The 27,826-nt window shown below is 44.8% G+C and overlaps 1 protein-coding gene across 8 annotated transcripts in view; it reads left to right on the top strand.

Annotated features, from left to right (window-relative positions):
* Positions 1-27,826, top strand: part of ctnnd2 (catenin delta 2) — a 1,121,748-nt gene that overhangs the window by 1,062,306 nt on the left and 31,616 nt on the right. For 6 of the 8 annotated variants that reach the window (XM_033017096.1, XM_033017086.1, XM_033017077.1 and 3 more), the window contains 2 exons: positions 7,304-7,372; positions 21,908-22,034. In XM_033017096.1, the coding sequence (XP_032872987.1) occupies positions 7,304-7,372; positions 21,908-22,034 (196 nt within the window). The remainder of the gene's footprint in view (positions 1-7,303; positions 7,373-21,907; positions 22,035-27,826) is intronic. The other 2 variants (XM_033017092.1, XM_033017080.1) reach the window with 1 other exon arrangement.

Here is a 27,826-nt window from a genome sequence, read left to right as displayed (position 1 = left end):
CAGCCATGATCATATTGAATGGCGGTGCAGGCTCGAAGGGCCGAATGGCCTACTCCTGCACCTAAGTTCTATGTTTATATGTTTTCAGGCCCCTGAACCTTCTTCCCAATGGTAGTGGCGAAATGAGAGTAGTGGGCAGTGGAGGCCAAACCACTGGATGGATTTAAGAGAGTTAGATAGAGCTCTAGGGGCTAGTGGAGTCAAGGGATATGGGGAGAAGGCAGGCACGGGTTATTGATTGAGGACAATCAGCCATGATCACAATGAATGGCGGTGCTGGCTCGAAGGGCCGAATGGCCTCCTCCTGCACCTATTTTCTATGTTTCTATGTCTAATGGCTTCTCCTTCAACTTCCCTCACCCGACAACCATTAAATTTCCTGGGTAGACAAAAGTGCTGGAGAAACTCAGCAGGTGCGGCAGCATCTATGGAGAGAAGGAAATAGGCAACGTTTCGGGCCGAAACCCTTCTTCAGACTAAATTCAGATTACATTTTCTGAATGTTTATCTGGTTTTTCACTTCTCTAGAGAGATTAAATATTTCCAGGTGACTGGGAGTGTCTGTAACGTGCATAATTGCATGGAGTAAATGCGGTGGGGAGTATTGGGGCTTTAACTTTACATAGTTTCCAAATACATTATAATGTGTAGTCCTTGTTGTGATATGGGGCACTTAATTTAGAAAAACATGAGATGTTAAAATCTTGGAAGGAGTGGAAATTTATACCAAACTCTAAAGAAGTGGAGGAGCAGAGGATGTACAACTCTCTGAAAATGTAAGCACAATGGCAGTAGAACCAAAAGATTGTTGGATATTTTAAAAAGTAGCAGAAATAATCTTATGTTTTAGAAACAGGATCACACTATGTCTTAGTCTGAAGGGGGTCTCGACCCAAAACGTCACCTATTCTTTTTCTCCAGAGATGCTGTCTGACCCACTGAGTTACTCCAGCTTTTTGTGTCTATCTTCACGCAATACTGATTGGGTTCATGAAAGGAAAAATGGGGGGTGATGGCGGGAGGTTGTTTTTCGGACCGGAGGCCTGTGATTAACAGTGTGCCTCAGGGATCGGTGCTGGGCCCATTGCTCTTTGTGGTGTACATCAACTATTTGGATGAGGATGCCGAAGGCATGATTCATATGTTTGCAGATGACGCTAAAGTGAGTGGTATTGTAGATAGTGACGAAGATGGTTATCAAAAATTGGGCAAGTGGGCTGAAGAATAGTTAATGGGGTTTAATGTAGATAACTGCAAGGTTTTTTTTGTTTGGGAAGTCAAACCAGTCCAGGACCTTCACAGTGGATAGCAGGGGGTCGGGTAGTGTTGTAGAGCAGAGGGATCTAGGAGCGCAGGTGCATGGTTCCTTGAAAGCTTTGTCACAGGTCGATAGGGGGGTGAAGAATGCTTTTGGCACATTGGCCTTCATCAGTCAGGATGTTGAGTACAGATGTTGGGATGTTGTGTTACAGTTGTAGAAGACATTGGTGAAGCCACATTAGGAGTACGTGTTCAGTTTTGGTCACCCTGCTATGGGGAGGATGTTGTAAGGCTGGAAAGAGTACAGAGAAGGTTTGCAATGGTGTTGCCAGGACTTAGTTATAGGGAGAGATTGGACAGGCTAGGACTTTATTACTTGGAGCACTGGAGGATAAGGAGCGTTCTTAAGAGAGGTGTATAAGATTATGAGAAGAATAGATAGGGTAAACTCTTTTCGCAAAGTAGGAAAATCAAGAAGTAGGGGGGCATAGGTTTAAGGTGAAAGTGCAAAGATCCTGAGGGACAACCTTTTCACATAGAGGGTGGTATATGGAACAAGCTGCCATAGAGGTACTATAATAGGTATATGGAACAATACCTGTAAGCAAAATTCATTTCGTTGTCTCTAATTGAGACAATGACAATAAATTTGAATACAATACAATAGGAGGTACTATAACAATATTAGAATCATAGACATAGAAACATAGAAAATAGGTGCAGGAGTAGGCCATTCTGCCCTTCGAGTGACAGTTTAAGGATAAGAGGGAAGTCTTTTAGGACCGTGATGAGAAAATCATTTTTTACACAGAGAGTGGTGAATCTGTGGAATTCTCTGCCACAGAATGTAGTTGAAGCCAGTTCATTGGCTATATTTAAGAGGGAGTTAGATGTGGCCCTTGTGGCTAAAGGGATCAAGGGGGTATGGAGAGAAGGCAGGGATGGGATACTGAGTTGGATGATCAGCCATGATCATATCGAATGGCGGTGCAGGCTCGAAGGGCCGAATGGCCTACTCCTGCACCTATTTTCTATGTTTCTATGTTTCTATGTACTGTTCAATGACCTCATCACATCAGGAAACACGAGCCTGGTGGCATATCCGCTACATCCTCTCACCAACCCACTTGTCCGCCCTTTAAATCTACCGCAACAGATCAATCATCTCACTAGTTTGCTTGCAAGTCAACCCTCCATCTGCCTCTACATTCTACCTCAATCCCAGCTACTATTAACATTCAACATTGCATCTCTTTGTATTTTCATTCCTCTCATCATCAGTAAACCACCGATACATTCAACCCGTGCTCTCTCACCCTCTTTAGCCGCCTCTCCATTCCATTTCTGCACGAGAAGAGAGCATAGAGTTCCCAAGAGCGTTAGGGCAGTCAGTCTGTGTTTGCTGAAGGGTGCATTCCCCCCCCCCCCCCATACAAATAGCGTGACTAGAATGCTGGCCATTAGTCTCGGGGGAGGGTGTGGGTCTCACATTTTACTATTGATGAAATTCTATTTCATCCAGGCACATTGCTGATGTCTGGATCTGAGATCTGATCATATGAAACGCAATCGTTAAAATATCTGTTTGGAGGAAAGCATATTGAGCTGACGTATTGACCTTGCATCTCCCTTCATGGTTGCTGCCTGACCAGCTGAATATCTCCAGCATTTTTTTGTGTTTCCATTATGACAGTGCCTTTCCTCAAGAGCTCTACTTCAAGTTTTTAATCTCAACAAGGCCTTCGCCTTACAGCAAGATGTACAATGATGCTGATGACTCCTTCCTTACACTGCGTGTGTGCCATTGCACATGCTCACCATCGATTAACGTAGATACTCTATGTCCAGTGGGGGTCTCGTATGGCAAATAATCGAGCTTTTACATAGAAAGTGGAAATAAAGTGGTGGAGCAACTCAGCGGGTCAGGCAACATCTCTGGAGAAGAGGAACGGATGAAGTTTTGGGTCGGGATCCTTATTCAGAACGCTGGGTCTAAAGAAGGGTTCCAACCTGAAACATCACCCATTCCTTTTCTCCAGAGATGCTGCTTGACCCACTGAGTTGCTCCACCAATTTGTATCTATCTTTGGTATAAACCAGCATCTGCAGTTCCTTCTGACATGAGCATTTGTATGATAGTTCAACCTTACTAATGAGGAGCAGCAGAAACTCCTCAGGTACTGCCTGTACTATCATCATGCTCCTCCTTGTGCTTTTCCACATCTGCTGATGAAGGATCATCTCTCTGCTCTGCCATGTGGAACATGCAGTACTCACCACCATTCTTGAGACTCTAGCTGGTGGGTATTAAAGTCTCCAGTCATGGTGGTTAGGCCTCCAGATTTTTCAGGAAGTAACACCTTACCTGATTACTTTATCAATATTAGTACCGATATGTTTTTGGTGGACAGACACAAAATGCTGGAGTAACTCAGCAGGACAGGCAGCATCTCTGGAGAGAAGGAATGGTTTGGGGTTGAGACCCTTCAGACTGCAGAAGGTCTGAAGGTCTCGAACAGAAATGCCTGAAGGAGGTTCTCGACCCGAAACGTCGCCCATTCCTTCTCTCCAGAGATGCTGCCTGTTCCACTGATTTACTCCAGCATTTTGTGTTTATCTTCAGTTTAAGCCAGCATCTGCTGTTCCTTCCTAACAAAAATGTCACCCATTCCTTCTCTCCAGAGATGATGCTGCCTGTCCCGCTGAGTTACTCCAGCATTTGGTGTCTATCCTCGGTGTAAACCAGCATCTGCAGTTCCTTCCCACACATGTTTCTGGTGGGCTTGTGTCTTTAATTGTGGCCTCGTTGCTTGGGATCTTTACTGGGATCACCAGCCGTATTTTTAATGGTTCTCATTTGGTGCCCAGTAGGGCAACACATAAATCTGTTTGTATCAAGCAGGGTGGGAGACTATAGGCCAAGTGAATCATTGCTACATCTTGCATCCCACAGTGGGGGGAGATTTAATGTGGATGCAGACCATTGGGAGTTTAATGGAATGGAACCTCTCTGGCTAATGAACTGGGGATGTTTTTACAGCCTCTAGTGAGTGCTGCCGTTTACATCCAATACCCTTAGGAAGCTGTTCAATGCTGGGAATCTAAGCATCCTCTCGTAATGACCGGCCCATGACAGGCATGGTCCAAGTACCTGCCAGCCCCTGACAATGCAGCGTATGTCAACTATCTGAAATATGTATAAGTGTCTGATTGCGCAGTTGAGTTTGTGGTCTCCAGCAATATCCTGGGGGCATCCCAAGGAGTAGCAGTTCAAGGATTCTGGTTACTTTGGTGTTCACTGCTCATGGCCATACTCGAGGGTTAAGATTTTGCGCCAAAGGTTTGGATTCCTTGAGGCTCCAAACCAAATCCAACAACCTGTTAGAGGGTATTTTTGTAGTTGCGATCATATTCATTTTAATTCAACCTTATTATGGAACAGTACTGTGTGCTGTTCTGATCACATTATGGGAAGGATGTGCGAATGGCTGGAGAGAGTTCAGATGATATTGACTGGAGATTGATAGGTTCTTGATAGGTTTGACGTCAGTGGTGGGCAGATTAATGGAAAGGATACTTAGAGATAATATATATAAGCATCTGGATAAACAGGGTCTGATTAGGAACAGTCAACATGGATTTGTGCCTGGAAGGTCATGTTTGACTAATCTTCTTGAATTTTTTGAAGAGGTTACTCGGGAAATTGATGAGGGTAAAGCAGTGGATGTTGTCTATATGGACTTCAGTAAAGCCTTTGACAAGGTTCCTCATGGAAGGTTGGTTAAGAAGGTTCAATTGTTGGGTATTAATGGTGGAGTAGCAAGATGGATTCAACAGTGGCTGAATGGGAGATGCCAGAGAGTAATGGTGGATGGATGTTTGTCAGGTTGGAGGCCGGTGACTAGTGGGGTGCCACAGGGATCTGTGTTGGGTCCACTGTTGTTTGTCATGTACATCAATGATCTAGATGATGGTGTGGTAAATTGGATTAGTAAGTATGCAGATGATACTAAGATAGGTGGTGTTGTGGATAATGAAGTAGATTTCCAAAGTCTACAGAGAGATTTAGGCCATTTGGAAGAATGGGCTGAAAGATGGCAGATGGAGTTTAATGCTGATAAGTGTGAGCTGCTACATCTTGGCAGGACAAATCAAAATAGGACGTACATGGTAAATGGTAGTGAGTTGAGGAATGCAGTTGAACAGAGGGATCTGGGAATAACTGTGCACAGTTCCCTGAAGGTGGAATCTCATGTAGATAGGGTGGTAAAGAAAGCTTTTGGTGTGCTGGCCTTTATAAATCAGAGCATTGAGTATAGAAGTTGGGATGTAATGTTAAAATTGTACAAGGCATTGGTGAGGCCAATTCTGGAGTATGGTGTACAATTTTGGTCGCCTAATTATAGGAAGGATGTCAACAAAATAGAGAGAGTACAGAGGAGATTTACTAGAATGTTGCCTGGGTTTCAGCAACTAAGTTACAGAGAAAGGTTGAACAAGTTAGATCTTTATTCTTTGGAGCGCAGAAGGTTAAGGGGGGACTTGATAGAGGTCTTTAAAATGATGAGAGGGATAGACAGAGTTGACGTGGATAAGCTTTTCCCATTGAGAGTAGGGAAGATTCAAACAAGAGGACATGACTTGAGAATTAAGAGACAGAAGTTTAGGGGTAACATGAGGGGGAACTTCTTTACTCAGAGAGTGGTAGCGGTGTGGAATGAGCTTCCAGTGGAAGTGGTGGAGGCAGGTTCGATTTTATCATTAAAAAATAAATTGGATAGTTATATGGACGGGAAAAGAATGGAGGGTTATGGTCTGAGTGCAGGTAGATGGGACTAGGTGAGAATAAGTGTTCGGCACGGACTAGAAGGGCCGAGATGGCCTGTTTCCGTGCTGTAATTGTTATATGGTTATATGGTTATAAAGAGGGAATAGACTGGGTGGCACTTTCACAACAAGCACAGATACAATATGTTGAATCAGAGGCCCTCCTGCTATGCATTATATTACTTCTAATTCTGACTCAAAGACAATTCTCCTTGTCGGACACACTCATCTGCTGGATTATCTAGATCGTTGCGTTGCGTTGCGTTGCGTTGCCAGCTTACAAGCATACCCAGAAGGAAAGAACTTGAAACTTCCTTCTTGGTAATAGAAACTAATTATTGACTGCCACCTTGGGAATAAATATACATGGAACATTTTTAACAGATGGAACCACATGAAGACTGATCTTCAGTGCTGTCATTGCGGACAATAATACAATGTGTGCATTTTTCAGTACTCATCCTTCCATTGTTTTTCACTCACTAGTACAACCCATCTTCATTTCTTCTTCATTATGCCATACTGTTTCTTTAGCGATGCACCACCTTCTTACTGCACTTTGCATTTTTAAGTTCCTTTTCTCTTCATGCTCGGGTGCAAACTTGCCATGTCTCTGTGCATTCATTTGCTGGTTCGTCCCGTGTATGCGGTGTGTGCTTTAACATCAAATCTTCCCTCTGTAAGCGTGTGGTGCCCATCATGATATACAGTACCCTGGATATTATCAGAATACCCACAATGGCCCATGTACCTGTAAAGTAGAGGTACAACAAACCAGGAATGGGCCCTTCCCTCTTTACCTGATTCACACCAGTTATCTTCATTGCATAAGGTTCTCCATTGATGTTTTGCACTGCAAATGTGCAAATGGGCGAGGCCTCGATCTAATATCTGGTCAAGAGATGGACAGCTTGCAGTGCAGAAATCTCTGGACATTGCAATTACAGTCTGAGATATTTGCTACAGGGCTTGAACCTACAATATCAGACTCAGCCATGTGAATGCTGAGTTTAAAGCCCGATAACAGATAACAGGTCAGGGAAATGAAACAGCAAGTGCCCAGGCCTCAATTTTAGCCCAGATAGGTAAACCACGTGGGGGGAGGGCGCTGATTTGAGGTTGGAAAACCCAACAGAATGGGTTTCCTGTACTTCCTGCTTTTTTGTTAACTGTAGGACCTATTTATTTTTCTTTCTGATGGCTTTCCACATGGCAGTCTAATTGGCAAGATGGAGGTCCATCAGGAGGGAAGCCAGCAGCACAAGGCCCCAACCAAGATGAACAGGTAGGTGTGGTAGGGGTGAGACGACGGGTGCTTTCTGTACTGCAGGTGGTGAGAGGCTTTGTGAGCGCGATGGTGTGCAAGTAGTTGAGATGGTGGTCGGGGTGTGCCGGTCGGGAGCAGTCGTGGAGGTGTTGTTGGGAAGGAGGCACATGTGGTGGTCAAGATGGGGAGACCATGGTAGGATGGTAAGGTTATTGGCGGCCTTGTTCTGTCTAGAATAGACACTGCAAAATATCTAACTGGTGGGCCTGACATGTTCAACCCTTCAAGATTCAATGTTATTGTCACAAGAGACATTAAAACAAACACTCAAGACAGACTTAAAATAATAAAAACAGAAGGGACAAGACAGACTGCTCGCGAGGCGGCCATTACGGGCGCCACCCGGTGGTGAAACATTCTCATCACTTGATGAGTTTCTGAGGTCTGAGAACTTGGCCAATGTAGGTTAATAATTAAATCACATGGAGCCCTACTTTTTCAGTTTAGTTTAGATACTCAGCGCGGAAAAAGGCCCTTCGGCCCACCGAGTCCGCACCGGCCAGCGATTCCCGCACACTAGCACCATAGTACACCCGATAGGGACAATTTACATTTATACCAAGTCAATTAACCTACAAACCTGTACGTCTTTGGAGTGTGGGAGGAAACTGAAGATTTTGGAGAAAACCCACGTGGTCACGGGGAGAACGTGCAAACTCCGTACAGACAGCACCCGTAGTCAGGATCAAACCCGGGTCTCCAGCGCTGTATGGCAGCAACTCTACCACTGCGCCACCATAATTTTTTAATTACCAAATTGCCTCTCCTTTGAAGTGAGTGGGTTTAAGTGACTTGGGTCGCTATTTCAGTTTCTTTTCATTTTAATCTTATTCTTTTCCCAACTCACTAATTGTTAGGTATTATCATTCAGCAGAAAGTGATTCCTTAACTCCTCGGCCTCCAAATAGCAAGCTTTTATGTTTGGCTTATCCTGCTCTTGTTTCACTCCAGGCATTGAATAGGTTGAGTGAAGCAGATTGGTACTCTCTTGTTGCAGAGTCCCAGCGGGAGCAACTGTGATTCAGAGCTTTGTGCAGACCAGCAGCACAAGGATTTCATTCCGATGTGAATTGAATCCTCATTTTTATTTTGAAAGAAAAACTGAGCAGTTTGTAATTTGTTTTGTATGATGAATGCTAGCTGGCAGTGAGAGGTATGAAGGCAGGTTTGACTGAATAATCTGACTGCAGATTCATACATTAAGCCTGTCTTCTGCAGGAGCAATGGGAAAGGTCAGAAACTATTAATAAAAACATCACCTGAGGAAAATCCCCATCTAAAAGTCTCAGGGCATTTTTAGAGAAGTGGAGAACATGAAAGCCTGATATCGCATCAGGGATTACTGAGGCTAAAGAAATGGAATTAGGAAATCAAGAAAAATAAGTTGGATAGTGTTAATGTGCGGGGATCGCTGGTCGATGGGACAAAGGGCCCATTCCCACACGGTATCGCTAAAAAAATCTATTGGCTTCTCATGCATCATTTTTCATGTTGTCTGGCTCCTAATATCTGGATTGTTTACATAGAAACATAGACAAATAGATGCAGGAGTCGGCCATTCGGCCCTTCCAGCCAGCACCGCCATTCAATATGATCATGGCTGATCATCTAAAATTAGTACCCCGTTCCTTCATTCTCTCCATATCCCTTAATTCCTTATACCAAAGAGTAAATCTAATGCCATCTTGAAAACATTCAGTGAATTGGCCTCCACTGCCTTCTGTGGCAGAGAACTCCACAGATTCACAACTTTCTGGGTGAAAACGTTTTTCCTCATCTCTGTCTTACCCCTTATTCTTAAACTGTGACCCCTGGTCTGGGCACCCCAAACATCGGGAACAATTTTCCTGCATCCAGCCTGTCCAAAGAATTTTATATGTTTCTATAAGATCCGCTTTCACCCTTCTAAATTCCAATGAATACAAGCTCAGTCGACCCATTCTTTCATCATATGTCAGTCCTGCCATCCCGGGAAATAACCTGATGAACCTACGCTGCACTCCCTCAATAGCAATAATGTCCTTCCTCAAATTAGGAGACCAAAATTGTACACAATACTCCAGGTGCAGTCTCACCAGGGCCCTGTACAACTGCAGTAGGACCTCCTTGCTCCTAAACTCAAATCCTCTCGCAATGAAGGCCAACATGCCATTAGCTTTCTTCACTGCCTGCTGTATCTGCATGCTTACTTTCAGTGACTGATGTACAAGCACACCCAGGTTCCCCGTTTTCCCAATATGACACCATTCAGATAATAATCTGCCTTCCTGTTTAGCCTCACATTGATCCACATTATACTGCACCTGCCATACATCTGCCCAATCACCCTGCAGCCTCTAAACATCCTCCTCGCAGCTCACACCGCCACCCAGCTTTGTGTCATCCGCAAACCCGGAGATGTCACATTCCCCCTCCGTACTCCCTATATCTTTCCTGCTTTGAGACATCCTTGAACTTGGCTTGATGTGCAAGATATTAGGCAGTACAGAGCACACACTTACTCTTCTTTCTTTTAGGCAGTCCCTTGAGATCGTGAATAACATATTCCATTCTGGTTCTCTTCAGTTCTGGAGTGGCTGATGAGGCCAATGTGGAAACTGCATCCACTTCTGCATGGGGAGGCATCAGATAGGGAGGTGTGTTTCCCCCCACTGCCTACTCTAGACTGTGTGTTCCCGATTCATGGAGGTTCTTGAGACCATCCTGAGTATTCCTCCTCTATGTTTAACGCTGTGGGCCAGAGATTTCCAGCCATCACTGGTGATGGTGCATTATTTCTCAAAGCTTTGACCATATCTTTGTATCTTTTTCAAAGTCTGCATGTGCAGGGCTTGGAAGAGAGGGTCTGTTTTGTGGTCATTTGAGTGAAGCATAAGAATGACATGGCTTGTCCAATGGAGCCAACCATGTGCAACTAGACCCTTAATGCTGGAGATATAGGTTTGAAGAAGACACTGGCAATGGGCTGCATGTCTTTCCAGTGAATTTGGAGGATTTTGTGGAGTATGCGTGGTGGTAATTTACCAGTGTCCTAAGTTGAAGATAGTCCATGTTTCAGAAGCACATGGGAGACCAGTGATCGCTGCTGTCTAATCTTGTCCCAGATCTGAGGCCTTAAAACACATTTTTTCTCAATCCACCAAAGATCCTGCTAAAATAAAATATTGCAATATGATCTTGTGAAGCATCTCTCTGGTCACTTTTGTCTGACTTGTCCTCTGACTGTCCAGGATATCAACTTTCAATTCATTGGCAATCTTGAGTTTCTGCCAGCATTGACTGGTAAGGGTTTACCATCTTCTCTGGGCCACCATATTTTCCTCAAACCACCAACAGTTGTGCTATACATTGCAACACTTGGGAGGAAAGGGTACTTCTCTTTTGAATTTGCACGATCAAACCCAACCTGTGACCACATGTAATAACCATCATCACCAAGTGCTTCGAGAGGCTGGTCCTGGCACACCTCAAAGGCTGCCTACCTCCCACACTGGACCCCTATCAGTTCGCCTACCGCAAGAAGTCTCAACGGCACTTCACTCCGCCCTCTCCCACCTCGACAACAGAGACACCTACATGAGAATGCTGTTCATCGATTACAGCTCTTTTATGCGGCTGTTACACTACTTAACTCTGCACCTTGGTGATTGCCAGTCACCCCCCCCCCCCCCCCGGACACTCCTTCCCCCAGAAAAATTGCACTACTACTACTGTATGTACGTATATATATTTATTGCTCATTATTCTATGTTCGCTCTTCTGGGTGAGATGCTAACTGCATTTCGTTGTCACTGTACTGTACACTGCACAATGACAGTAAAGATTGAATCTGAATCTGAAGGAGCAGCAGACCAAAGATCGACAGAAAGTGCTGGAGTAACTCAGGCAGCATCCCTGGAGAAAATAGATAGGTGACGTTTCGGGTTGGGACTCTTCTTCAGACTGCTCCAGAGACTTTTCTCCAGAGATGCTGCCTGAACCACTGAGTTACCCCAGCATTTTGTGTCTATCTGTGACCACATGGGTTTCCACTGGATGCTCCCCTCCCCCCCCCCCCCCCATATCCCAAACACATGCTGGTTAGTGTGTTACACGGATGCTGTAAATTGCCCCATGGTAGCTGATGGTGGAATTGACGGCCATTTGAGTGGGTTTAAAGTTGCAATTAAATAAATCGGAGAATGAGAATGTGCTTACAGACATGTCATGCTGCTGCAAGTAAGAATTTCATTGTTACGTTTTCAGTACATATGGCAATTAAACACTATTAATGACTTCTTGAGAAGTATGAAATATGAACAAAAATGCTCCATGTTTGTGCTCTGAAGAGAGTTTGCAGGAATATATGTGGCTCACTGCCACAACAATGTGATTGACTGTACACAAAAATGCTGGAGAAACTCAGCGGGTGCAGCAGCATCTATGGAGCGAAGGAAATAGGCAACGTGAAACGTGAAACGTTGCCTATTTCCTTCGCTCCATAGATGCTGCTGCACCCGCTGAGTTTCTCCAGCATTTTTGTGTACCTTCGATTTTCCAGCATCTGCAGTTCCTTCTAAAACAATGTGATTGACTGAATGTGAAGCAATTCAATGCCAGGGCCTTTGGGAAAAGCAGTAAGCCCCAGACTAGTCAGCAACCCCATGTCCCGAGAGAACAAATAAAAAGGGCCATGGAAATGTACCCTTGACTTTAAGCTTTAGAGATACAGCGTGGAAACGGCCCCTTAGGCCCACCGAGCCACTACACTCTGGGGACAATTTACAATTTCTACTGAAGCCAATTAACATACAAAGCTATACGCGTTTGGAGTGTGGGAGGAAACCGCAGCACCCGGAGAAAACCCACGCGGTCACAAGGATAACGTACAAACTCCACACAGACAGCACCCATAGTCAGGATCAAACCCGGGTCCCTGGCGCTGCAAGGCACTGTGCCGCCCTCTGAGCGTTTACTTAGATAACTTAGGATCTTATAGAAACGTACAAAATTCTTAAGGGGTTGGACAGGCTTGATGCAGGAAGATTATTCCCGATGTTGGGGAAGTCCAGAACAAGGGGTCACAGTTTAAGGATAAGGGGGAAATCTTTTAGGACCGAGATGAGAAAATCATTTTTTACACAGAGAGTGGTGAATCTGTGGAATTCTCTGCCACAGAAGGTAGTTGAGGCCAGTTAATTGGCTATATTTAAGAGGGAGTTAGACGTGGCCCTTGTGGCTAAAGGGATCAGGGGGTATGGAGAGAAGGCAGGTACAGGATACTGAGTTGGATGATCAGCCATGATCATATTGAATGGCAGTGCAGGCTCGAAGGGCTGAATGGTCTACTCCTGCACCTATTTTCTATGTTTCTATAAGAGTTTCATGTTTAAAATCCTATTTTGTTTAAGTATATATTTAAAATGGTCACATCCACTGCAATCTGGAATCTGAAATTGTTCAGCACCAAGTGTTTGGTATTCATTAGACATGTTACGTACGTACGTACGTACGCCACACATTGAGTACAAGGTCACATCTATCCTGTGGGGCACTCACTCAAAGTCTAACTGTAAAGACTCTTACTGCCACCTGGTGGGAGCATTGGATAGTTCAGGTTCTCACTACAAAGAACACCGATGATCAAATCAATTTACAATTTAATAAATCAGTCTTCATGTGGAGGCTCGACCTGAAACGTCGACTTACTCCTTCCTTTTGGTTCCACAGATGCTGTTTGAACCATTGAATTTGTCCAGCATTCTGTTTTTTGACCTAAATTTCAGCATCTGCGGTCTTTTTTGTCTTCATCGAGTAGATCTTGACTTGTTAAAATATCTTGTTAACTTATTAAAGGGAATAGACCCATAGAATCGTGCAGCATGGAAGCAGGCCCTTCAGCCCACCTTGCCCATGCTGACCAAGATGCCCCATCTACTGCCCTCGTTTGGCCCATATCCCTTGCCTATCCATGTACTTGTCCAATTTTTCTTTTAAATGATGATATAGCACTAGAGGTATAAGTAATAGAAGTATTGTTACACTACATCTTGTTTAATGGGATGATTTTGTGATTAGAATTCCAGGTTTCATGGAATGCAATCAAGAAAATAGTTGCTGAAGGTAGACACGAAAAGCTGGAGTAACTCAGCAGGTCAGGCAGCATCTCTGGAGAAAAGGAATAGGTGACGATTTGAGTCGAGTCCTTCCTTCAGACTGAGAGTCATGGAGAAGGGAAATGAGAGATATAGACGGTAATATAGATGCGAGATAAGAACAAAGAAACGAAAGATATGCAAAAAAGTAATGATGATGAAGGAAACCATTGTTAGCTGTGGGCTAGGGGAAAACAAGTTTTACAGTTAATGCAACATTTCTCAACCGGGGTTCCCCGGAAGGCTAGGGTACCGCGAGACGTCACTAGGGGCTTCCGAGAGCAATAGGCTAATCATATGTAAATGCATTTTTGGGTCATTTTTGTGTTTAATTTCATATTTGTAACGTTACTATACACGTACGGCATTTTGTTGGAAAATTCTTGGGTATTATAATAACGTCTTCAACCTGTTATCTCTATACTTATAAAACTCTGATCTTGGATGTGGATGTATTTATTTGTGTATTTGTGTGTGTATTTGTTCGTCTGTGATTCACATCTCCTCGAAAACACGACGAGCTAACGGTGACATTTTTACATATTCCGATAGAGATTTACGCCATGATGTCAAAAATCGCATCATCTGAAAAATTGATGCATTATTTTCTGAGTTATTTATGAAAATGTTCAAAAATTTCAAGTAACTTGTTAACTAAACAAGATGGTTTCGCTGATGATGTCACAATGGCTCTGCCTGCCTGCCTCTGCTCGCGCTGTTCTGTCTTCTGTACTTCTTGGCTTCTTAACTTTCACTTCTTTAAATTTGTCACTTAGCGTTTTTAAACTGCTGCTCAGGTCGTGCTGCGCGCTCCGCTGGGCTCCTTGAAGTTCTAGAGCATTGCGGCAGCAGCCGTTATTGCCACGCGGGCGCGGGTGAGGGTGCGGGACAATGTGATGGGAAGTTGATCGTGGCGGACCACCATCAGGATCACCAGCGAGGGAAAGGCGTCACGATTCCCCGAGTCCCTGTGATCGATGGAGGAATCACAGGTCTCCATAGACGGCCTCTCCCAGAGGGAGTAATGTCCGCCATGATCAACTTCCCATCACGCTGTCACCGTTAGTGCGTCGTGTTTTCGAGGAGATGTGAATCACAGACAAACAAACACACACAAATACACATATAAATACACACACATCCAAGATCAGTTTTATAAGTATAGAGATATGCAGGTCAATTTTTTTAGACAGACAGTGGTGGCTGCCAGGGGTGGTGGCGAAGGCAGATACAATAGTGGCTTTTAGAGAGGCACATAGATTGTCCGGGAATGGAAGAATATGGTTCACATGCAGGCAGAGGACATTAGTTTAACTTGCCGCCATGTTTGGCATGGGCGCTGCGGGTTGAAGTGATTGGTCCTATTCTGTACTGTTCTATGTTCTACGCATATGATGATTGTTTGACAGCACTGTGCCTCTACACGTTGGAGTTTAGAAGGTTGAGGGGGGACCTCATTGAAACTTACAGAATAATAAAAGGCATTGATAGAGTAGATGTGGGAAGGATGTTTCCACTGGTGGGAGAGTCTAGGATAGAGATCATGGCCTCAGAATTAAAGGGTACTCTTTTAGTAAGGAGGTGAGGAGGAACTTCTTTATTCAGAGGGTAGTTAATCTGTGGAACTCATTGCCACAGAGTGCTCTGGAGGCCAAGTCAGTGGATATTTTTTAAGGCAGAGATAGACAAATTCTTGATTAGGTACACAAAAAAATGCTGGAGAAACTCAGCGGGTGCAGCAGCATCTATGGAGCGAAGGAAATAGGCAACGTTTCGGGCCGAAATCGGCTCTAAACGTTGCCTATTTCCTTCGCTCCATAGATGCTGCTGCACCCGCTGAGTTTCTCCAGGATTTTTTTTGTGTACCTTTGATTTTCCAGCATCTGCAGTTCCTTCTTAAATTCTTGATTAGGATGAGTGTTATGGAGAGAAAGGCAAGAAATTGGGATTATGAGGCAGAAATCAGTCATGATTGAATGGCAGAGTCGACTCAATGGACCAAAAGGCCTAATTCTACTCATATAACTTGTGAACTTGTGTTCTATGTTCGATGCACATGCTGCCAAAAGTTGATACCTCTGACAGTCCTTGAATATTGTACCGGAGTACCAGCCTGGATAATGTTCTCATAACCATCTGACTCATGCGTGAAAAACGGTGGTCAGAAAAGTGAACTATAAAATATAGAAAGCAAGAAATAAATGGTGAAAATTGAAACATGGAACTGCTCAGCGGGTAGCAGAGAAGAAACGTATTTTATCATACTCCATCATCTTTGAAGAGTGAATGTGAAGATTTAATCAGAATCTGACAACAGGAAGATCTTGGCTCAATATTAGCCTCGCTCCTTCTAAAACGGACTGACCAGTCTTGCCTTTACAATTTTGTGTCAATCATTAGATGGCCATCTTGATGAGATGAGCCTGTGTCAAAGTGGAGAAATAAAGTGAATTCCACTTTCAAGCTCATCCAGCCAATACAATTAGGAAATGTGTGTGGTTCTGTGGCAACTCGCTAGAACTCGCTAGAATTTAGAAGATTGAGGGGGGATCTTATAGGGGGGGCCAACATCGAAAGCCTGGATCGCCTCAACGCAGAGGGAGAACAAGGAAGGAAGAGACAAGGACTTTAAGACTTTTGCCTTCCATCACAGTGAGGAGGTGCCTGGTAGACTCAATGTGGTGGATGTTAAAGTGTGTTCATTGTGTGTTCTGTTATTTTATTCTCTGTCATGACTGCAAGGTACGTAATTTTGTTCAAACTAAAAGTTTGAATGACAACAAGGGATACTTTATCTGAACTGTCCGTGATTAAATTTCTAAAGTCCAGGGCAAGAAATCCAACGCTACTTGGTTTAAACAAGGACGCAGAGCTGAAAACATTGGCACATAAACTGCCCTTCCCATACCAGGAAATGACTCATATAATTCACTAAAATGTTATGTAATCAGATCTTTCCAAAAATGTTGCTTACACTGACTTTGATGCCTTGAGAATTAGGCCCTGAGTTTGTGTAGGAAGGATGTGTTAACAAGCTTCAGCTTTTGATTTAGCTTGTTGACAAGAGGAAAAAAATGACAAAATATTATAAGACTCTTTGGAGTATTGTAGTAATGTTAAGACAAGACTGGATAGACTCGGCTTGTACTCGCTAGAATTTAGAAGATTGAGGGGGGATCTTATAGAAACTTACAATATTCTTAAGAGGTTGGACAGGCTAGATGCAGGAAGATTATTCCCGATGTTGGGGAAGTCCAGAACTAGGGGTCACAGTTTAAGGATAAGAGGGAAGTCTTTTAGGACCGAGATGAGAAAAATATGTTTCACACAGAGAGTGGTGAATCTCTGGAACTCTCTGCCACAGAAGGTAGTTGAGGCCAGTTCATTGGCTATATTTAAGAGGGAGTTAGATATGGCCCTTGTGGCTAAAGGGATCAGGGGGTATGGAGAGAATGCAGATACAGGATACTGAGTTGGATGATCAGCCATGATCATATTGAATGGCGGTGCAGGCTCGAAGGGCCGAATGGCCTACTCCTGCACCTATTGTCTATGTTTCTATGTAACTGATAATGTTGAGTAGCCTCTCATGGCAGGAGGTTTTACACAGTAATTAGAGTGTGGATGGTGGAGGTAAAAGCTATTTATAATCTCATTTTAATTCATCGTTCAGCTGATGTGCTGGGCTAGGGTGCCAAAGTTTAAACTATACTCAAATGAACTCAGCACCAGAGCTGACCACCCCTGTTATTCCTCTAAAGGTACACAAAATTGCTGGAGAAACTCAGCGGGTGCAGCAGCATCTATGGAGCGAAGGAAATAGGCAACGTTTCGGGCCAAAACCCTTCTTCAGACTGATGGGGGGTGGGGGGGAGAAGGAAGGAAAAAGGGGAGGAGGAGGAACCCGAGGGCGGGCGGATGGGATGGTGGGAGGAGACAGCTAGAGGGTTAAGGAAGGGGAGGAGACAGCAAGGGCTAGCAAAATTGGGAGAATTCAATGTTAATGCCATCCGGACGCAAGGTCCCCAGACGGAATATGAGGTGCTGTTCCTCCAATTTCCGCTGTTGCTCACTCTGGCAATGGAGGAGACCCAGGACAGAGAGGTATCACAGAGGATGTGCAGTTAGAGAGGAGGTTGTGAAACTGTCTCCGGAGAGAGGAGGAGAACTTCTTCAAAGTAGGCATACCTTGAGGAGATATCGCAGTGGAGTAGACAAAGTGTTCAAGAAGGAACTGCAGATGCTGGAAGATCTGTTATTCCTCTGTACAGCTTGCAAGGGCTTTTTGATGTAGTGGCATGTAAGAACAGAGAGGGGGCGCAGTGGCGCAGGGGTAGCGTTGCTTCTGCCTTACAGCACCAGAGACCCAGGTTCGATCCTGAATACGGGTGCTGTCTGTACGGAGTTTGTACGTTCTCCCCGAGACCACATGGGTTTTCTCCGGGTGGGGCTCCGGTTTCCTCCCAAAATCCAAAGACGTACAGGTTTGTAGGTTACACAAAAATGCTGGAGAAACTCAGTGGGTGCAGCAACATCTATGGAGCGAAGGAAATAGGCAACGTTTCGGCCCAAAACGTTACCTATTTCCTTCGCTCCATAGATGCTGCTGCACCCGCTGAGTTTCTCCAGCATTTTTGTGTACCTTCGATTTTCCAGCATCTGCAGTTCCTTCTTAAACAGGTTTGTAGGTTAATTGGCTTCAGTAAAAGTGTAAATTGTCCCTAGTGTGTGTAGGTTAGTATGCGCTGTAGTTCAGCCCGGATTCGGTTGGCTAAAGGCCCTGGTTCTGCGTCGTTTCTCCAAAGTCTATAGTCTAAAGTCTAATCAGCCCTGTGACTTCCAATTTAAGCCAAGGTGATGGGCACTGATTTTTGTTTGTCAGGTTCTAACAACTGTGCAGTTTTAAATTATATATCTGTAGAAGATATTGTTTTAAGTGAGCTGTAATATATGCATCAGTGTGATGTGAGAGTGTTGTGGCAGCTCAGACAGATCGACAGAATTCTAGGTGTTGAGGGAATCAAGAATTGTGAAGTTTGTGCTGGAAAGACTGCTGAAATAAAAGGTCACCTATGATCTAATTGTATGACAGAATGGGCACAAGGGGCTGAAGGGCCTCTTGCTTATTGTTACATTCATAAAGGTTGAGGTCTGTAGCCGCGGAGTGGATGTGACAGATAATGCAACCCTTATTAATAATAATAATAAAAATAATAATAATATATTTTATTGTCATTGCACATAAGCGCAACAAGATTTGGTCTGCAGCTTCCATCTGATGCCATAACATAAATAACTAATGAAATTTGGATTTAGATATTGATATCCCGAGAACATGGATTGTAAAAAGAACAGTAAAATAGTCAAAACAGTTCAAACAGACTAAAGTGCAGATGTGTCTGTGTGACGTGACCATCCGAGGGAGACAGTCCAGGGGGGTGGGGGGCAGTCAGCAGGGCCGGTTCAGAGCCGCTATAGCTCTGGGAATGAAGCTGTTCCTGAGTCTGGAGGTTCGGGAGTAGAAGGCCTTGTAACGTCTGCCGGAAGGAAGTAGTTCGAACAGTCCATTACAAGAGTGTGAGGAGTCTTTATGGATGCTGACGGCCTTCCTGAGGCACCGTTGTGGTAGATGCCCTCCAAGGCTGGTAGCTGTGTCCCAATAATCTTCTGCGCTCTGTGACTTGTGTAGGAAGGAAGGACTTATTCTGGACTTGTGTAGGAAGGAACTGCAGATGCTGGTTTAAACCAAACATGGGCACAAAAAGCTGGAGTAACTCAGGGGGCAGAGAGCATCTCTGTAAAAAAGGAATAAGTTCTGTTTTGGGTTGAGACCCTTGTTCAGACCCTTCTTCATTCTGGAGTTGTTTGCCCCTGATGTTCAGCGACCGAATCTGTGATTTTTCTCCAATGACCCTCTAAAAATTACCTAAAGGAGTAATCCTTCTTCGTAGTCATCTTGCATCTGAGTTTGTAGATATGAGAAACACACAGGAAGGCTCAATGAAAAGTAGACTGACTTTAATGGGTCATTGCTCAATTGGTTTAAGTGGCCTCATGTCAGTATTAAGTTCTCGTGACCATGGCGGACCAGATTGTCCTAAAAACTACATTCAGATGTCATACCTTCCGTTTCTGAGCTTTATTCATCCTGAACCACAGGCCTAAAGAGATGCCCCAACAAAATGTTTAATTTCTGGGAGAATTGGGTGAATTGAGTGGGAGAATTCTACCTCCTGATTGTATGGAGCAACCTCAGGCTGACTCACCCACATCCACTCCCACCATTCCTGCACACCTGCCCCTTATCCTTCAGCCACACTTTAGCTGGCATTGGCACAAGGGTGCTTGAATGGTGCTCTTGGCTCACTTGATAAAAGAAACTTGAACTAAAGGAACATCTTTGGTTACATTGAAACATCCAAGTGGTCACTATAGGAAGCTCAGCAACCAGTCTGAGCCCAGTATGATTCCACACGTTGGAGATGTGATAGGATCTGTCGACGACCATAAGGTGGGGGATCATTTGGCTTGGACACCATAAGGTCATAAGGAATAGGAGTAGAATTAGGCCATTCGGCCCATCAAGTCTACTCCGCCATTCAATCATGGCTGATCTATCTCTCCCTCCTGATCCCATTCTCCTGCCTACTCCCCATAACCCCATACTAATCAAATTCCACAGTGAAATTCTCCTGCTGTCATGGGAATCCGCTCTAGTGAGCCTCACAAGCTCCTATATTTCGTAATTAGTTGTTATTAATGAGAATGGATGCAACAACTATATGCTTGTCCACATAGGTGTTGCATTGCCACAGTGAAGCCCTGGCATCATAAAGGTGCATCTATCAGCAAGCCTATGAATAATGACATGTTACATGGCGATTGTTCTGGTGATTTAGAAATTTGCCTGGACTGGTCCATTATTGCTTTATAACCACTTGCCAGTGGATGTGGGATGTATATGGGAATCTATCTTGAATCTTTTGACCAGATCTTTGCCTGCCAATCATGCCACCCATTCATTTCTGCCTGTTGTGTTCAAATTCAACTTTCCTTGTTTCTGGGATGAATTCCGCATTCAGTCTTTGCCCTGTTTGTACGAATGTATCAGTTTTGAACTCTATCACTATTTTAATGTCAGTGTCAACTTTAATGACTTTTGCATTGTCACTCCTTTCCTAAACATTCAATGATTAGGCTGACGGATCACTTAGCAAGTTCAGGAAGTTGTATCTTTCACCTTCTGATGTTATACTTACTCTGGTTGTTAACATTGCAGTTGAAGCTTTTCAAGTATTGCTCGAACAATAAATCTTATCCCAAATCAGATTAACTCACGATGTTGGAAAAAATTGACAGTGCCACTTAAAGAGCCTGTCCCACGAGCATGCGACTGCATGCGGCAAGCGCGACCTAACGTGGTCGCTTGAGCTGTACGGCCTCGCGGGGCCGGTCCCACTTCGATCGCCGGAGCCGTATGGAGTTGTGCGGAGCTGGTCCCGACATCGCGCGGGGCTCCGAAAAACTGACACTGTCCAAAAATTCCGCGCGGCAACGGCCTGCCGGCCCGCAGCCGCATTGAGGCCGTACGCACCGCCTCGACGGGCGTACGCAGCGTCTCGACGCCGCACGCAGCGTCTTGACACTGCGGACTTCGCTCGAACTTCACGTCAACTCGTACGGGATCACTCGACCTCCGCGCGACCCCCGCTTCCGGTTTGGTCGCGCTTGTCGCATGCAGTCGCATGCTCGTGGGACAGGCCCTTAAATCTTAAACATAGACATAGAAAATAGGTGCAGGAGTAGGCCATTCGGCCCTTCGAGCCTGCACCGCCATTCAATATGATCATGGTTGATCATCCAACTCAGTATCCCGTACCTGCCTTCTCTCCATACCCCCTGATCCCTTTAGCCACAAGGGCCACATCTAACTCCCTCTTAAATATAGCCAATGAACTGGCCTCAACTACCTTCTGTGGCAGAGAATTCCACAGATTCACCACTCTCTGTGTGAAAAATGTTTTCCTCATCTCGGTCCTAAAAGATTTCCCCCTTATCCTTAAACTGTGACCCCTTGTTCTGCACTTCCCCAACATTGGGAACAATCTTCCTGCATCTAGCCTGTCCAACCCCTTAAGAATTTTGTAAGTTTCTATAAGATCCCCCCTCAATCTTCTAAATTCTAGCGAGTTGTAAAGGATGGAGCTTCATCTAATCCCATTTTTACTTTCTATCTTATTTAATTGTGTCAATGAATAATCCCTTTGATAATGTCCATGGGGTTCATGGACACATTCTGCGCTGCTGTTGCTGTAATAAGGGCAATTAATAATGCATTCATTTTGGGTTTTCTTTGCAGGACGGATGGTCTCAGTGTCATTTTGTGGCCACATCTTCTACAATAGAACGAGACAGGCAGAGACCCTACTCTTCGTCACGCACTCCCTCCATATCACCAGTCAGGATGTCCCCAAACAATCGCTCAGGTAAGCTGCAGCACCACACAGATCCATTCCCAAACTGCTGTCATTTTAATTGCACACATTGCAAAGTGAAGCTCCTACTATTTAAATTTGAAAAAAAAAGAAATACAAATCAATAAAAAGCCAGCGTTCAACCAGGTTTACAAAGGAGCACAGAAGGCAGCTACTGGTCTACTGTGCTTATGCTGGCTCTCTGAAATAATTGACCAATTAGTCCCCACTTTCCCTTAGCCCTATAAATCACACCAGTGGATAATCTATTATCCTTTAATAATTTCCCCGGTGATCAGCAGACCCAGTGTGTGTTCAATTCCTCTTTCAAAATCCTGTTTCCACCTCATTCTGGATCAGATTAATTTGTTACATAAGAAAACCTCCTCAAGATCTCTCTTTGTTGCTAACACTCTTAAATTTGTGTCCATGAGTTATGAAACCTCCCATATGTATCATAGTTTGCTCTGCTCTTGTTCCTTGGTGTCCGTGGATCCATATAGTCATGAGGTCAGCCCCATGAGGTGTATTATATGTGTGTGTGTGTGTGTGTGTGTGCATATGTATATATATATGTGTGCGTGTATATATGTATATATATATAGAAATATGTGTGTGTGTGTGTGTGTGCATATGTATATATATATGTGTGCGTGTATATATGTATATATATATAGAAATATGTGTGTGTGTGTGTGCATATGTATATATATATGTGTGCATGTATATATGTATATATATATATAAATATGTGTGTGTGTATATATATATGTGTGTGTGTGTGTGTGCGTGTGTGTGTATATAAATGTGTGTGTGTATATATATATATATGTTTGTGTGTATATGTATATATATATATACACTAGACTAAGTGGGACCCGTTGGGTCCCAGCATCACACAGGAGGGCTGGTCATCCAACGCAATATTCCACCTCTCCACCAATTTTAATATTGGTGGCCAGTTGGGGGGGGGGGGGGGGGGGGCTTTCTGGAGCGCTAGTATGGCTGTTGTGGGCTGAAGGGACTGGTTTCCAGAAGGCTAGTATGCAAATTGTGCGCCAAATGGATTCTTGGGCTGGCGTCTCAGTCAATCAAGCCTGTTGTGCTGGCAACTCACTCACTCACGGCTGGTGGGCTGGTAGTTGACTCACGGCTAATCCTTGAAATTCTATTTCAAGCAGGGTATAAGGCCACCAAATTCCGCCAAAGCAAACAAGCCACCATTTGCAGTAATAGTGCCTTTCAACTTCATGCTACCATTAGCAGTAAATAGTGCCTTTCAACTTCAAGCCAAAGCTCCCAAGCCACCATTTGCAGTAAGTAGTGCCTTTCAACTTCAAGCCAAAGCAAACAAGCCACCATTTGCAGTAATAGTGCCTTTCAACTTCATGCTACCATTAGCAGTAAATAGTGCCTTTCAACTTCAAGCCAAAGCTCCCAAGCCACTATTTGCAGTAAGTAGTGCCTTTCAACTTCAAACCAATGCACCCAAGCCACGACTTGCAGTAAGTAGTGCCTTTCAACTTCATGCCACCATTTGCAGTGCCTTTCAACTTAATGCCAAAGCACCCAAGCTACAATTTGCAGTAAGCAGTGTCTTTCAACTTCAAGCCAAAGCAACCAAGCCACCATTTGCAGTAAGCAGTGCCTTTCAACTTAAAGCCAAAGCACCCAAGCCACCATCTGCAGTAATTAGTGCCTTTCAACTTCAAGTCAAAGCTCCCAAGCCACCATTTGTAGTGAGTAGTGCCTTTCAACTTCATGCCACCATTTGCAGTAAGTGGTGTCTTTCAACTTCAAGCCACAATTTGCAGTAAGTAGTGCCTTTCAACTTCAAGCCAATGCACGCACGCCCCCCATTTGCAGTAAGTAGTGCCTTTCAACTTCAAGTCAAAGCACCCAAGCCACCATTTGCAGTAAGTAGTGCCTTTCAAATTCAAGTCAAAGCTCCCAAGCCACCATTTGCAGTAATAGTGCCTTTCAACTTCAAGCCAAAGCAACCAATTCAACATTTGCAGTAAGTAGTGCCTTTCAACTCATGCCACCATTTGCAGTAAGTGGTGTCTTTCAACTTCAAGCCACACCCAAGCCACCATTTGCAGTAAGTAGTGCCTTTCAACTTCAAGCCAAAGCAACCAAGCCACCATTTGCAGTAATAGTGCCTTTCAACTTCAAGCCAAAGCTCCCAAGCCACCATTTGCAGTAAGTAGTGCCTTTCAACCTCATGCCACCATTTGCAGTAAGTAGTGCCTTTCAATTTCAAGACACACCCAAGCCAAGCCAACCAGGGGAGGGGAAGGTGGGGGGCGCTTTCTGGAACGCTAGTATGAACCATTTTAGAACCAATAGACATTTGTTTTGCAAGCTTTAGAACCAATAGAGACACTTTTTGCAAGCTTTAGAACCAATAGATATTTTTTGCAAGCTTTTGAACCAATAGACATTTTTTTTGCAAGCTTGAGAACTAATAGACATTTTTTTTGCAAGCTTTAGATCCAATAGACATTTTTTTGCAAGCTTTAGAACCAATAGTCATTTTTTTGCAAGCTTTAGAACCAATGTTTCGACGTGGCAGTCCTGTCCAACTCCTGCTCTCCACACCTCGAACATCTGGCGGTGAAGTGCCGTCCCTTCTACCTCCCGAGAGAATTCACCTCCGTTATCCTGACCGCGGTCTACATCCCACCCCAGGCAGACGTCCGTCTGGCACTGGAGGAGCTGCAGGCCGTGGTCAACAAACACCAGACATCTTACCCCGAGGCATTTACCACCATTGCTGGGGACTTCAATAAGGTGAACCTCAAGAAATCACTCCCCAACTTCCACCAACATGTCTCCTGCTGCACCAGAGGACCTAACATCCTCGACCACTGCTACACCACCATCAAGAATGCCTATCGTTCTATCCCACGCCCTCACTTCGGTAAGTCCGACCATACCGCGGTGCTGCTTCTTCCTGCCTACAAGCAGCAATTAAAGAGTGCACCCCCAGAAGTGAGGACAGCACAGAGCTGGTCGGGGGGGGGGGGGCAGAAGAACAACTCCAGGACTGTTTGGAGTCTGTAGACTGGGCAATGTTCAAGGACTCGGCAACGGACTTGAACGAATACGCCACAGTCGTTACAGACTTCATAAAGAAATGTGTGGAGGACTGCATCCCTACAAAAACCTTCCGAGTGTTTCCCAATCAGAAACCTTGGATGAACTTTGAGATCCGCACTCTCCTGAAGTCCAGACACAGGGCATTCACCTCCAATGATACCGTGGCCTACATGAAGACCAGATACGACCTTGGTAAGGCCATCAAAAAGGCCAAAAGGGACCTGCTCCAAACTGGAGGACGAGACAGATGTTCGGCAGCTGTGGCAGGGTTGAATGCAATCACCTCCTACAAGGCAAAACCAGGAGGCAGCTCGAATGCCGGTGTAACCTCACTCCCTGACGAGCTCAATGCATTTTACGCACGCTTTGACAGGGAGAATACTGATGTGCCTTCCCGATCCCCCATTCGCTGTAATGGCATTTCAGTCTCAGTCACAGAGGCCGATGTCAGGAAATCCTTCAGAGGGGTGAACCCCCGAAAAGCACCTGGACCTGATGGTATACCCGGTCGTGTTCTAAAAACCTGTGCGGACCAACTGGCGGTAGTTTTTACGGACATTTTCAACCTCTCACTTCTGAGGTCTGAGGTCCCCACCTGCTTTAAAAGGGCATCAATTATACCGGTGCCCAAGAAGAGTAAGGTGACGTGCCTCAATGACTATCGACCAGTGGCACTAACGCCGGTGGTGATGAAGTGCTTTGAGAGGTTGATCATGGAGCAAATCAACTCCTACCTCGACAAAAACCTGGACCCACTGCAGTTCGCGTACCGCCACAACAGATCAACGTTGGATGCGATCTCGCTGGCCCTCCACTCCGCACTGGACCACTTGGACAACAAAAACTCATATGTCAGGCTGTTATTCATTGATTACAGCTCGGCATTTAACACAATCATCCCCTCCAAACTGGTTACCAAACTCGCAGAACTGGGTCTCTACGCATCCCTCTGCAATTGGATCCTCGACTTCCTCATTCACAGACCACAGTCTGTTCGTATTGGTGGAAATGTGTCAGCCTCGATAACAATCAGCACGGGAGCACCTCAAGGCTGTGTGCTCAGCCCCCTGCTGTACTCACTCTATACCCATGACTGCGTAGCGAACCACAGTGCGAACTCCATCATCAAGTTCGCTGACGACACCACTATTGTGGGGCGTATCACTGATGGGGATGAGTCAGAGTACAGAAGAGAGATCGAGCAACTGTCCATATGGTGCCAGCGCAATAACCTGGCCCTCAACACCAGGAAAACCAAGGAACTGATTGTGGACTTTGGAAGGAGTAGGAGGGGGACCCACAGCCCCATTTATATCAACGGGTCGATGGTTGAAAGGGTCAAGAACTTCAAATTCCTGGGCGTGCACATCTCTGAAGATCTTTCCTGGTCCGAGAACACTAACGCAATTATCAAAAAAGCTCATCAGCGCCTCTACTTCCTGAGAAGATTACGGAGAGTCGGATTGTCATGGAAGACGCTCTCTAACTTCTACAGGTGCACAGTCGAGAGCATGCTGACCGGTTGCATCGTGGCTTGGTTCGGCAATTTGAGCGCCCTGGAGAGGAAAAGACTACAAAAAGTAGTAAACACTGCCCAGTCCATCATCGGCTCTGACCTTCCTTCCATCGAGGGGATTTATCGCAGTCGCTGCCTCAAAAAGGCTGGCAGTATCATCAAAGACCCACACCATCCTGGCCACACACTCATCTCCCTGCTACCTTCAGGTAGAAGGTACAGGAGCCTGAAGACTGCAACAACAAGGTTCAGGAATAGCTACTTCCCCTCAGCCATCAGGCTATTAAACCTGGCTCGGACAAAACTCTGATTATTAACAACCACTTTCTGTTATTTGCACTTCACCAGTTTATTTATTCATGTGTGTATATATTTATATCATGGTATATGGACACATTTATCTGTTTTGTAGTAAATGCCTACTATTTTCTGTGTGCTTAAGCAAAGCAAGAATTTCATTGTCCTATACAGGGACACATGACAATAAACTCACTTGAACTTGAACTTTAGAACCAATAGACATTTTTTTTTGCCAGCTTTAGAACCAATAGACATTTTTTTTGCCAGCTTTAGAACCAATAATAATAATAATAATAATAATAATAATAATAATAAATTTTATTTGAGGGCGCCTTTCAAAGTCTCAAGGACACCTTACAGAAATTAACAAAAGAGAAAAAACATATAGTTGGAGTAAAATAAATAATAAGGACATCACCAATACACAAATTAAAGACAGAAATCGCTCCAAAGACAAAAAATCAAAAACACAATGTGAAGAGAGAGCAGCGACAGCTAAAGCGCGCCAGCGTCCACTCTCCCTTCCGACAGACATCTTGGACACAGACTAACATATTAACTTACACACAAAAAAATCATCCCCCCACAATGGTTACCACTGTGGGGGAAGGCACAATGTCCAGTCCCCATCTCCAGTTCTCCCAAAGTCAGGCCTATTGAGGCCACCGCTATTGCCTCTACAGAGGCCCGATGTTCCTGGCCGTTCTGGCCGGGTGGTGTTGCCCCAGCGTCGGGAGAGTCCTCTCAGTGGCTGGGCCACCTGGAACGGCCGCTTCCTAGCTGGGGACCGCGGCTTCCGAAGCCGACAAGGCCGCGCCGGTTTGGAGCTCCCAGGTTCCCGATGATAGAGTCGGCGCCGCCCGCTCCGCTCCGCAGACCCGCAGCC

The sequence above is a fragment of the Amblyraja radiata genome, chromosome 2 (assembly GCF_010909765.2).
Source record: "Amblyraja radiata isolate CabotCenter1 chromosome 2, sAmbRad1.1.pri, whole genome shotgun sequence".
Taxonomy (NCBI): domain Eukaryota; kingdom Metazoa; phylum Chordata; class Chondrichthyes; order Rajiformes; family Rajidae; genus Amblyraja; species Amblyraja radiata.
Note: the sequence above shows the minus strand (reverse complement) of the source record. Positions and strands in the feature narration are given on the sequence as shown.